Source organism: Leiobunum rupestre, chromosome 3 (assembly GCF_980474605.1).
Source record: "Leiobunum rupestre chromosome 3, qqLeiRupe1.1.hap1, whole genome shotgun sequence".
Classification (NCBI taxonomy): domain Eukaryota; kingdom Metazoa; phylum Arthropoda; class Arachnida; order Opiliones; family Sclerosomatidae; genus Leiobunum; species Leiobunum rupestre.
In genome coordinates, this window is record NC_143386.1 from 41,239,855 (window position 1) to 41,253,602 (window position 13,748).

At 36.2% G+C, this 13,748-nt stretch overlaps 1 protein-coding gene across 1 annotated transcript; it reads right to left on the reverse strand.

Annotated features, from left to right (window-relative positions):
• Positions 1 to 331: 331 nt before the first annotated feature.
• Positions 332 to 12,859, reverse strand: LOC149951792 (uncharacterized). The gene is made up of 10 exons (XM_090168214.1): positions 12,003 to 12,859; positions 9,927 to 10,026; positions 6,650 to 7,237; positions 5,487 to 5,596; positions 5,322 to 5,417; positions 3,646 to 3,753; positions 3,515 to 3,577; positions 2,106 to 2,178; positions 1,919 to 2,033; positions 332 to 1,205 (listed from the first exon to the last, which is right to left on the reverse strand). Exons 1-10 carry the CDS (start codon positions 12,249 to 12,251, stop codon positions 839 to 841), a joined length of 1,869 nt encoding a protein of 622 aa, XP_090024340.1. The 5' UTR covers positions 12,252 to 12,859; the 3' UTR covers positions 332 to 838.
• Positions 12,860 to 13,748: the final 889 nt, after the last annotated feature.

Consider the following 13,748-nt stretch of genomic DNA (forward strand, 5'->3'; position numbering starts at 1 on the left):
TTTGTTTTCTGAATAAAGTTTTATTGGGTGCATCGTAGTCTTCACTCCCTTTTTTTCAAAGTTAGAAAGATGTTGTTGGTGCATGTGGCAAGGTGGCCTGATCAGTATCCTATTTCAAACATAGATGGCGCCGTATTTCACTTCGCTAAACATAAAAATGTTGATCCACACGTCGGGAAGAGACGTATACGTTCGCATTTACGCCTAGAAATGGGTTGCTGAAACTCTCTATTATCCCTCAGTATTAACAAATGCATTCTTAAAATTACTAATATTTGCTAGAAATAGTTTTTTTTTACAAAATGTGTTTATTTGTATTTTTCGACAAACATTGATCAAAACCATGTTAAGGAACATTGAGCATTTTTTTATTCTGGGTTTGTGGAGTTAATCCCTATATTTTCCAACAGACAGCGACATTTTATACCATTACACTTCTTTCATATAATCTAACAGTCCAGCTTACCACAAAGGAAACAATGTATCTGTCTGAAGTTTGTTAAATTAATCTGACCTACAGGGGGCGGGGGGTGGAAATGCTCAAAAAACAGGTCAACATATAGAGAGTAGAAATTTGTTTTTCACATTGGAATTAATTTAATTAAATAATTTTAATTAAACAGACGCGCAACACTCGATAAATTTGTCTTTTGCACGTGTCACTCACTAGTCTCGATTACCACAGCACGTAAAATGTGCCATTATTTATGAAAATATGGTTCATAGTCCACTTTGATTTTTTTATAAAATTTAATATACAATTTTATAAAAAAATAGTACGTAATCTAAATTGAATAATTTACTATCTATTCTAAGTTATAGAGTGAAAATAATTTTTTCACGTCGATCTGTAGAGTAATATGGTTAAGTCTTTGTAAATTAACCGGATGTAGCATTGTTTGGAATGAGTGACGCAACTTCCCCAGTTACGGCCAACTATGCAATGCCACGTCGGGTTGTACATATTATCGAAATCTTGCTTGATGCTTTCCGCAATGTGCTTTTCGGTGCTATAAAGTCGAATTGCTTGCGTGGCGCTTTGAACAGCGGTCTTCTGCATGTCGGGTGGCATATCCGCGGCTTGAATTTTAAGTTCGGTCAACTGCTCTTCGTCGTCCGTTGACCCTGTTGCGGTCATGCTGGACAGACGACTGCGGGTGCGACTTGGAGCTACGCTGTGTGAAGGTTGATGGTGTTTCTTGGGGCTATAGAAAGATAAATACACCTTGTCATTCCTGATCACCACTTTTAAGTATTTAGCAAGTAGCCAATTGACGTTGAAAGTTGTCATGAGATTATTAATAAAGTCAATCGGAGAGTTATCAGAATTTGAATCTAGGGTACGGAGTTCTATATTATATTTAGTTCTAACGTAGATTTTTTGGGTCGACGCTCGTCGTCGTGGCGTTTTTGACCTACTGAAAACCAGTCCTAACATTTAAAAAATCTACTCCTCCATTTAAAAAAAAAATCAGCCTATAGAGCTGCGAGAATTTTTTTTTTTTAACCATTTACCACGGTAACCGTGGAAGTACCGCGGGAATGCACGTGATCAGATTGATTTTTTATTTTCAGTTAGGGAATGGATGGAAAATATAATGTTGGTAATTGGCAAAACTGTAGGGGATGGAATTTCATTGTGGTTGCAAAACTTGCAAATGGCATAAGAATAGTTGGAAGATAAATACTTGGACGGTAATGGACAGGAATGGTAACGTTTCTCTGCTTCAAATACAGATTTCTAATGGGGCCCTCTTGGAAATTACAAGTTGGTTCTGACATTATTTATCCTACCCCAATGCGCCAAATTATTTCAATTACAGGGTAGTTTGTCCATGCATGAAATTAAACAAGTTGAACATCAACTCTATATGCTCTGTTTACACGAATGCTAACTCAGAAGACAAACTAAACTTACTAATTAATGATTAGTGGTCTAGGAACATAATCGTCCATATCTTTGAGACGATCAGCTCTGCTGTCGAGAGTGTTATGAACAGGGTGAATAGGAGCCTCCGATCCCGTCACGTGATCTACAAAATAAATCAAGCTCATTAGCTCTGTTTTCATTCAAATAATTATGAAAAAAATATTAAGTAACTTACTTTTCTGATAAGAGTCGGTGGCTCCATTCTTGGCTTTACGATAATAAGAGAAAACACAGACCACGCTATAAACCTATCCAAAAACGGGGAAAAAATTTAATTCAACCCCAGAATATAGCCAAGAACAATAATCCGCTAGTCTAATACCCAAGGCACCACCTTAGGCCCAAGTCATCTAGCGACTTTTAATGCCTTTAAACAGGTGGTCGGGTTACAATGCGTAGGAGGGTGGTGGCAACTGGGAGCAACAAACACAGCACACCACACAAGGAGATCGAACCCGCAACATTATATTATCTTATTGTTAAACCCACCCGTTAATAACAGCTTGTTAACTAAGAAAAACTATACAACAAAACCTAGGAGCAACAAACACAGCAGACAAGGAGAACGCAACTCGTCAAAAGTCGTGCATTTTCTTGCGTACAGTTTTCATTGGTTAGACCATATGTAACATAATTACTCATAAGTATGCCTCTGTATAACATTTCCATTGAAAAAAATCAATGAGACCTTGTTTCACGCGGATCATACATTAAGCGGACCCAAAAATGCAAAAATGCTTATAATCCTTGCGCTATTGAAAAGGTTACCATGGAAATGAAATCATGTGATCGCGAGGCACGAACTAAACTTGACATGGGCAATGCCAGAAACGCGCGAGGAATTCTCACTAACTTCCGTTTCCCATCAGTAAAGTTGATGACGCGTATTTCGTCACGGAGTTGTAAGTGACGTAATTTACGTCATATCCCGTGAACAAGGTTTCATTAACGAAAATGCTTTTATGGCATACTTATGAGTAATTATGTTACATATGGTTAGACGCATTATCGCCTGCTGCCGTCGGAAGGGGAAAATTCGGAAATTGTCTTCCCCCTTTCTATAAAACGTTCAACGTAAAGGCTCGTCCAATGAAATTTGTACACAACACTGCGTTAGCGTGTTTAAAGGTTGGCTGCGTTCTCCTTGTGTTTGTTACTCCTAGGTGGCAAGCCCTTCATGCCTATTGACAACGTACACGCGTAAAATTTATTTCTCAAGATATTATACTTTTTAGGAAACAATTCCGGAACGTTCACTCACTATTACCGTTAACTTCTACAAGCGAAAGCGCTAAACGTTCCGCCACCCCACTAACATACTCAAGTGATTAGCGAAAATTCAGTGTTATGCCCTTAAAGATATAAAATATATTTCGGAATTCCTTTAGAGGTAGGACAAATGAGAATCACATTGTGAAGGAGCGAAAATACATTAATAAGGCTTAATAATGGTTCAAATTCACAATATAATTTATTTAAAGAGTCAAAGTTGGATTTTTTTAAACCTTTTTTAAGTCTTATTAGTTAAATTCGTTTATAAGTAAATTGAAAGGTAATTAATAAAATGAAGTAAACAGTACATACCCGTAAACCTGTGAGAAATCCCACCACAATGCTGACTAGTACATCGGCGTTACCGCAACAAGACTAGAAAATAAAATAAAGTTACACGACAACAACTAAAGGTGCATGTAAACGACTAAAAATGAACCAACCGCCAAAGTAGTCATTCTCAGGGCGGCGTAGGCAGCCAGTTGGTCGTACTCGGCAGCCATCGAAGGCACTCTCATTTGGAACGGATAAAGGCGGTCCCGGCGGATATACTGCGATAAAATCATTGGTTAATTCCTCAAATGATAAGCCCTTTCTCGTCAAGAAGAACACTTAAGGCCCATTTTCATGCTCGCTGACAGCGGATAAAAATCATCAAAATTCGCTTCCGCCACTCGCAAGCGTGAAAATAAAGCTAAAATATCTGTTTGAAATAGATCGACGCGGAAAGTGAACAAGTGTGTAGCGGAAGCGGATTTTGTCGATTTTTAACCGCTACCAGCGAGCATGAAAATGGGGCTTAAGAGTCTAAGATACGATCGTGGAGTCCCAGGCTCGGAAATGAGGATTTTTTTAAAGTCGTCCTAGGAACTATTAACCCCTAGCACGTCGATTTATCATAGAGGTCCTTGGGACCATTGACCCTTGGCAGAATGGTTTTATCGTGGTCCCATGATTAAATATTTATTTCTTGTTTTATGGCTAGATTAATAATTGATTTGATTATATTTTTGCTGGGAAAATTATTGCTTCTATCGATGACTGTTAGAAACAAGAATTTTCAAAGTGACCCGTCCTATTTCAAATTTTATTAAACATTAAGAATTAATAAAATAGTCCCAGGCAGTGTTCGAAAAAAACCACGTTTTTAGAATATTGTGCATACCACTGGTAAATAATGGTAAATAGTGGTAAATAGTGGTAAATAGTAGTAAATAATGGTAAACAGTGGTAGATAATGGTAAATAGTGGTAAATAGTGGTAAATAATGGTATATAATGGTATATAGTGGTCAATAATGGTATATAGTGATGGTAAATAATGGTAAATCATTCAACATATCAACTTTAGAAGATTTTAAACTTTATTTTGATTACTCTGTTCTAAATATTAAAGTTCTATCTCCATAAATGTAAGTTTAAGTTTTAAATGCTAAAATAATTAATGAAAATATATTATTTACTACTATCTACCATTATTTACCAATTTTTAAATTTTATACCATAATGTTATTTACCATTATTTAAATACCATTTCGGAACCATAGTCCCAGGGACCACTTATCCTAGGTTTTTGATTAAATAAAGCGGTCCACGTAATTAATAAAGGGACTAGTAGACCATCCATTTACTACTAAGCCATCCACAGGGCCGCCACTCAAATCTTCAATTTTTTTATAGGAAAAACAGGATTATATTTATAAAAATATAGGACTTTATAGGACTATTTTTACGAAATAATAGGATTTTATAGGACTATATATGCTATTTAATTTACTAACTTTATGCATTTAAAAACAAAATCTATATTTAAAGAAATAAAAAAATAGAAACTATTTAACCATTTTATCACAAAAATATAATATTTGCTAACCATGTTAACAATAACAAAAGTATAGACTAGAATGACTTGGTTTAGGAATTTATCCTATAGCTGTGGCTAGATTTGAAATGGGCAAAATATCAAAATTATAGGATTTTATAGGACTTTTGGGGGATTTTGCTAAAAATATAGGATGGTATAGGAAATTTTTGAAAATATAGGATTTTATAGGAATTATAGGACCTCTGGGGACCCTGCATCCATATTTCCGGGCCTGTCGCGGACTCTCGTGTATTACCAATATTATCCTTAACAGAACGAATCCAGCACTGGCAGCAATGTCCACGGCCGCAAAAACAGACAACAGCAAAATCGTTCGAAGCGAAACGCTTCCCTGTTTTCGTAAATTAATATTAATAAATTAAAATTTATTGGATGGGGTTTTTAATTAATTTATGATTACGTTTTCTCTGGCTTGTTTAATGGCAAAAGCCATCCACCAATAGCTTAGTATGAAAATCAGGACGAAAACCACACTCAAAATTAAGGTTGTTCGAGCAGACGCCATTTCGACTAGAAAAAAATAATATTTCAAATATCTCACCGTAAAAACACATTAACGTAATGAAATATGGTCATTTTATTTAAATTTCACGGGCTACGCTTTTGATATTTAACACGATAAGTTGAGATAATCGTTAAACTTCTTGAAATCGCGGAAGACCGGGATGAGAACAGGATTTTCAACACTTCGCTACTTATAATAACCCTTATAAAAAATTATTAATAAAAGGTTTTGATATTGATTGATATAGCTCAAGGCATTACAAAATTTCCAACGAGTTTATAACGTTTGAAGATTGTAAGACATTTTACCAGAAATTAAAGGTATACTTAGATTAACTAAATAGCCTCGCTTAACCCGAATTTGTTGAATATAGTTTTCCGTACGCCACTTAGAAGAAATCAGTGCGGATGCCAGGCGTAGGCAAGGAATTCTAAAGCATACCTTGAAATTTTAAAGTAATCCAAAGTCCAACTAAGGGGGCCCAAAAAATAAAAAAAATAAAGATTGACATTTGGGGATGAGCTTTTAAATTCTTTAAAATTGTACAGAAAATTTTTACAGTGAGCGTTGAAATTGAAATTTTGAGTATGAATCACAATATTTAGCTAGCCTTAAGAAATAAATATGGGTTAAAAATTTTACTAATTCGACCGCTTTCATAGGAAGTTATATATTAATACACTTGTAATGTCTGTGGATCCATTGCTTCCGTGCCAATGGGCGGGGTTTAAACTACGCCGAATGTATGACGTTGCGTGTATTTTCAAATTCATTGACTGGCCACTGTCGCTAATGAAGGACACTTACACGGAAATTAGACTGAAACTCATGGACAATTCACGAAACTAACTAGTTTAGTTGCGCGTAAAATCACGTTCTTGGTATATTGAAGACAAGGCTTAACATTGAATCGGCGAAGATTTTAACGTAACACTTCGCGAGCTAAGATCTCGGCTTTAAAAAACACCCGTTTCTATGGGAACCATCAAAGCCAACATAGTCTTCCTTAAACATTCCAAGTGTATACCTATAATTTCCTGAAATAACCATTTACTTACTGGCGTAAAAATGCAATTCGGCTTTCAAATTTGCGACGTAAACTTGCAACCTGGTTGGTGGTCTATTCATAATTTGCGCCGACGCCTGACTTTCGGAGAGATCAGCTGGCAAGGGAACCGGTAACCTTTCCGGTTGGGTCATCTCGGTGGTGATCACGTCGATGGGTAGTTTCGAAATGATATTGTCTTCGTCGGAGGTACCGTAAGTACTGGTGTCGGTACTCGTTTGATTGTCATGTATGTCGCTGGAATTCGGTGCCATCAGAGGAGTGTCCGCGGGGATTTGCGTCTTTGTCGTTTCCGGCAACCCGGTAACCGTTGAAGGAACGGATTTATTTGGGATTCCACCATTCTGAATGGTGTTCGGACCTTTTGTGACAGGAGGGCCACGCGTCGAGGCTGGTACCACGGTACTGGCCCTACCGACTCTGTTGTGTCCAGGATGTTGTTGCGGAGGACGCTGCGCTTGTTGCGGGTTCAAATGGTTCGGGTTGACAGTCCGAATGAGAGGAGGACCTGTTTCCGGATTGAAAGCTGGTTGGGCAGTTGGAGGACGTTGCACTGCTGAAGGATCTGACGGTTGGTCACCTAAATAAATTATAACAAATATACGTTTAGTGCGCGAACCACAACGGGTGTAATCCACAGGTCTTCTTTTGCAAAGGTTAAGTTCCTTTGTCTCATTATTGCCATTCATTCATTGATAATTATTTTTGGAAGTGAACACCATTTTGTTGTAATATTTCATTTTTGAACAATGTTGATGCTGTTACATACTATTATCTCAAACTAATACTAAAACTGCTATATAGCTAGTACCATGAATTTATTCATTAAAATGAATAAATTCATGCTAGTACTATATAGCCAGGTTCACACTTACCCCTAAAATCGCTTCGCTTTAGATATTTACATGTAGTTTTCAAAACCAACGTGAGAAATCGCTTCGTGTTGGTTGAAGGTTCGGGAAGCAACTCGTCCAAGTCGGTTCGCTTAAAATCGCTTTCAAAACGACGAGGCGGGAAGTTAAATTGTGCGTATTTTCAAAAATAATGGGAATAAAATTCTAAATAATATCAAATAATATTACTGTATTAACCAATTGTTTTGGGATACATTTTAGTATTTTCAAAATTCTGGTCATCATTTGAAATGACGTTAAGCCTAGGCTATAAATGAACCAGGGTGAAGTGATTTCGCGCGTGAGAACCATGAATTATCGTCGGCGGTCAAAAGTGGCATTCAAAACGACCTAAACTGGGTTTTAAGCACTTTAAAAAAAAGCATTTAAAAAAATCATCGGAAGCCAACGGAGGTGCGTGTTTCAAGCGATTAACAGCAGCAGTTTGAATTGAAAATTATTGTCTGGTAAGTATGATAGCGGGTTGATACCACTGGATAAATAAACCACTATGAACATTTATATAAGCATCTCTTCCATTTGTTATATTTTCTTCTATTTTTAGAAAGTTATGAATTTTTTTCTTGGCATTCAATATGAATGTTTCTGGAGCAATAAATTTGCTTTATCTAATGGTATTTTTAATCGAAATTATTTGAAATATTTTCACAAAAATTTAAAATAATTTAAGTAGCTTTAAACTGTATTGTTAAACGTAAATTTAAGTAGCTTTAAACTGTAAATTTTGCAGAACTTCAATATTAGTCTATTTTAGATTTAAGATAAAATGTAATAAGCATGACAACTCTTATATTAACGAGACAAAATTCTATAATAAAAGCTCTATTATTTCGTTTAGGAGGAAAGTTAAGTCAAAACTTGGAAAAACAACTTAAATATTGGTCGTTATAAAAATGAAAACGTATTAAATAATGTCGCAAATGTGGGATTTTTTGTAGGTCAATTTTAATCAAACCATACGTAACGTGTCAAGAGCATCCCTGTGGAGGAAACAAAATACGCTTTTTAATCTTTTCTACCGTATTTTTAGAATTTCAAGGAATGATTTGCCTTAGTGAACAAGATGATAACTATTATCCTTCTTAAGACAAGCTCATTTTCCCAAGGTCATTGTTATTAGGGATTCGCGAATTAAATGCGGAAAACCCGAAACAAGGTGCCCTGTGGCAAAATCATCTCTAGATCAGCTACTATCTTCAATTCGTTTCGGATTTCGTCAAGAACCGGACACATGATCGACATTTAATTATGTCTTAAAATAAACTGGGGAAAAATAATGTTTGACAAATTGCCTTTCGGCAGGGTGTCGGATTTTGAAATACTCGATTTACAAACGGCATAAATTTAAATGAAATTAAATTTAATTAAATCAAGTTCCATTTGAAGGTTTTTCCAATTGTATAACGGTTATAGTAGTAGGTAGAATTTAGACTATCAAATCCTGTTTTTCACTATTGTGAAATTGGACTAAATTAAATTAACATTGTGAAATCTTTCTTAAACAGACATTAAAATGGTCTTTTTATACTTTTATGTGACCCATAGAAACGGAAGTAGTTTTAGGCAAGTGATCAATCTGATAGGGGCGTACCGAAGAGAGCTGGATCCTTGGGGAGGAAGACGATTTAATTAAGCCACCCTATCCTAAAGTTTCCGAGTAGCCTGTCGAAATAGATGTGTCCGTTTATATAGGGAGCTGTTGACTCACGTGACATGAAGGGCTTGCTACCACCCTCTCACGCGTGCAACACTGTCATTTAATTTAAAAGTCGCTGGATGACTTGGGACGAAGGTGTTGTCTTGATTATTAGCTTAACTGATTATTATTATTATGAAATTATTCTCAGAATATTTCGTTAAAAAACGTTCCTAAATAAAAGATAGTAAATCTTTTAATTTTCCCAATTTGACTAGTGAAAAATTTACTTAAATATTTATAAATAATGGCGAATCATTCACCAATCCCATTTTATTTTAAAAAAATCACATCATGTAACTCAAGTGATAAAAAACTCCTATTTTAAATCTGTCGGGTAAAGCAAAATGTTGGCTGTCCTTCTGGTTTTTATACCCCCATTTTTACCCCACTAGTCAGTGACTACCAAAATAAATTAAGATAGGAGGCTCACTAGTCAGGATAACTACTAAAAAAATATCCTTATGTCGAACCTTGGTTACGACTCTAAATATTTATTTGTAAAATCTTGTACCGCCATAAAAAGATATCTTGTCGAAGTAGTCATTTTAGTTTTTTATCAAACATTTTATCACATGTTTCTTAAACATTTGTTAATGCGCTACAGACACCGGATGAATAAAAGGCGTATTAGTCACACAGTGATACGCTAAACTTACTGGGAAACCATTCCGTGAGGACCACGGTTAAAAAGCGCACCTGCCGATCGACTTCGTACAGTTTTCCAGAAAGGACAATTAGCGCCAAAAACGACAGTCCCTGGAAAAGATAAAAAAAATCGATTAACGAGACTGATTCATCTCAAAATTAAAGAAAAAACTAAATTGAACAAGAATTTCCCGTACCACCTCTCCAATATAAAGGAAACCCGCCCAGCCTTAGTTACCTTACCCTCTCGAAGCCCTCCCCAGACATAGCCCGAAAACCTAGGTTAATGCCCGCTACCACGCCGATTCACTTATGAAAAAAAGCCTTCTTATTCCACCCCCCGACATCCACCTGGGTTTAAAATCGCTTTTTTTTCTATTTATTTCCTAGTTGAGACTATTTTGAGCGAAACCTGATCATATTGGATAGTTCGGTACAAGGTAAACTGTACCCTCAACACTGGCTGCGATTGGCATTCCAGATGACACTGACGTACTTCAGACGGCCCACGTAAAAGAACGGTGTTTTTAATTGAACTCTCGTCTACATTCTTTGCCGGGAAAATATTTTTTTATTTTGCCTCTTTTATCGACGGAAACACGTACAAGGAGTGTTTGCGCAAAGGACAGTGGAATACGGGTTAGCGAACAATAGGATAGGGTCTTCGCCAGCACACACTACTGCCTCTATAGAGAGGAAATCTTAATTTATTGATTATTGTTTTAGATACGGGGTCGTATTCAATCAGTAATGTGATCATGATACGATTCACCGACTTGAATTCCCTAATCTGAAAACAAAGCATTTACAGAATAAACGTATTTCTGTAGCCCTAGTAAGGCTCGGCGGAACAGATAAATTAACGGCCAAAATTTCATTTATCCATAAAAATTTCGGTTAACTGTTTATTTATGGATATTATTCGCGGTTATAAAACGAATTAATGCGCAAAAAATAAGATTTTATTCGGATAATTTTCGGCTATGGATAAAAACAAATAAAACGGATATTTCTTATCCAAACGCCGAGCTCTAAGCCCTAGGCACTTTCTGAAAATTTGGTTAAATATGTGCCAAATCATTTTCCTTATCACCTTTACAAACGCTTACGACTAAATAGTAGACCATAAAATTTAGGCCTAATGTGCCTTATGATAAATTACACTAAACGTAACAATGGTTTTCAATTTCAACTGGCTAAAAATAATTTTACAACCTAGAGATTTATATAGTTAAAAAAATTAACTAACCTTTACCTTAACTTAATTTTGTCTTACCTAACTTTCTTTAAGGTATCCTAACCTAAGCTTAATCTAACCTATATAGTAGTAATTTAGCGATTAGATAACCACTTCGTAAATATATGTACACCAATTACAGGCAAAAGAAATTGAGTACAGCCTTTGGTAACGCTAATCCAATTACATATTATCCTTAGTACAGTCAAAGCTAGTCTCAGAATATTATGCCACTCCAAATTAGACCCTTTCAAAATACCGTGTAAGGCGAACGTTTACGTGTGTAACACCCTTCGCGTTTCTTTATACGTGCCTAATGAATCTTATTTAATGATATTCCGATCCCATCTTGATTGAAAACGTACCTGTTTGGTACGTCTCCGAAATAAAGCTACTTAATACGATTAAAACCAAATCCATCATTACACGATACCAACAGAACCGTTGATTTTTGTATACCCACAACATCCTCTAGCTAAATTTTACCCTCAGAAATTCCCAGCTAAGGTACTAGAATTGTAGAAATAAAAATATTGGTCGCATTTCCGGTGGCAATGTGAATCCAACGAAAAATCAACATCTTAAAACGTCCTATTTCTCAGACTAAACAGCTTCGGGACAGCAAGGACCACGAAATTAAAGAATAATCAATAACTAGATTAGCATTAAGGAAACTTTGCCCCAATTTTCGACGCAACGGGGAAAATTCGCGACGGATCTTCGGGTACCACAACAACAACGCCCTTGCCCTCAGGCCGAAAAACGCCAAGTACAATACCAAACAAAGATATACTTCCATTACAACAAAGGACGACTTTAAGATTGAAGGATTTGGTTAAAGAAAGATTACCTGTATTCCACCTTTAAGCCAATTATGACTGAGGGCTCCGCGAAAATGCATTAAAGGAATTCTCGACCTCAAGGGTGGTAAGGTCGTAGATGATTCCGGAGTGTCGCGCGGTCGATCTTCGTAAGGTCGTTCCTCGTAGGGCAAAAAGTCACAGCTGAGGGTCGAGGGTCGGCTGTTCCCCATGCACCCGGTACGCAAGCCTCGATCCGAGTACCGGCCCAAAGAGAACGACGGATAATGGTGAGGCATGTTTACCGAAATTCGGAGACAGTTTTTTTACACGTAAATTGTGATTATACGGTACTTATAAACGGTGGTAGCGTAATGGAAACGAATTTGGCCATTAGATTCAGTCGCCTTCATATCTTTAGACACAAATACTTGTACTTTCACCACGGGCTGACTGGCAATTTCACCCATGTTTTTAGATATTCCAAAAATATCGCCGTAAATCGGAAACTGAAAACATCCGTCAGTGGTGAAGTTTCTAAATAAACTGTCGCCAAAAAAATGTTCAACTTGGAGGTAAAAGAATATTGGAACGCATCGTTGAGTTGACGGAAAAATATGTTTAAAAATAAAACGACATTGCTTTGGTCAACGGTAGTTGGGAATGCGATGGCTTATTCCGGTTGGTGGCCACGAAGCTATCGCTTCCCGTAATCTGAGGTTGTCCGCAACGGTAGTTATTCTCTTCTAAGGTCGAAAAATTATTAAAATTACAGACAGGAAATCGTCACACGAAAAGATTTTGACGAATGCCAAAACGGAAAAAATTTCATTGGATATCAATTTTAGTTGAAAAGTTTCTGGAGGACACGCGACCATTGTTAAACTACCATTTAAACGTTTACGTCCGAACCTGAGAAGTGGATGTGATTAAATGTAGCACCTTCAATATTTTTAGTTTCAAGTTCAAGTTTTTAATGTAATTTTTGGGGTTCATGAACTCGGGGAAGGTCCGGGATATCTGCAAGACTGTTTATCTTTTATAAACATCTAGACATGGATGGAAATGTTATTCGTTAATTTATACTGATATCATTGCAGACTTAAGGGTCACGATGCCTTAAATATAACTACCAGCTTAGGTCTATTTTGAACATAAACAAACTATATATTTATATTCCGAAAATACGACCTTGGTAATTTAAATGGTCAAATATATTTTTGGCATTCGGTCTTGGACTGTATTTAGATTCTATTTGGTAGTACTCATAAAGCTACATTAAACACTTTCCGAGTTAAAATATCATAATTAACTTCTTAAAATTTAGGGAAAAATTTTGTAACATAATATTTAGTTAGTCATGAATACAATATATACCATCTTAGGATATCGTTGGCAAACACATGCTACGACTTGTTTTTAACGTAAAAATTAAAAAAATAGCAAGAACAGTGACGTATTAAAATATACTCAAATAAAATCAATTTTATTAAAATTAAATTTCATATTAAAAGATTTACTTTCAAAAGCAAGCATCGCTTCACCCAACCATCACGTTTCGTTTTCAGCAGTCATGCTATATGCCAACCAGAATTATGACCATTCAAACCAACGAAACGTTCTTATCGAAGCAAGAAAGATTATATTTAAAACCCGTTTTCGGGGACATAACACCTTCTCGCCGCTGCACGCTCGGGAAACTTTAGATTTAAAAGCGTCAATTTGAAGAAGAAGAGACGATTTTTACGAGGGTATAATGGCCGTAGAAGGGGCTGCACTTTCAATTTCACGTTCAC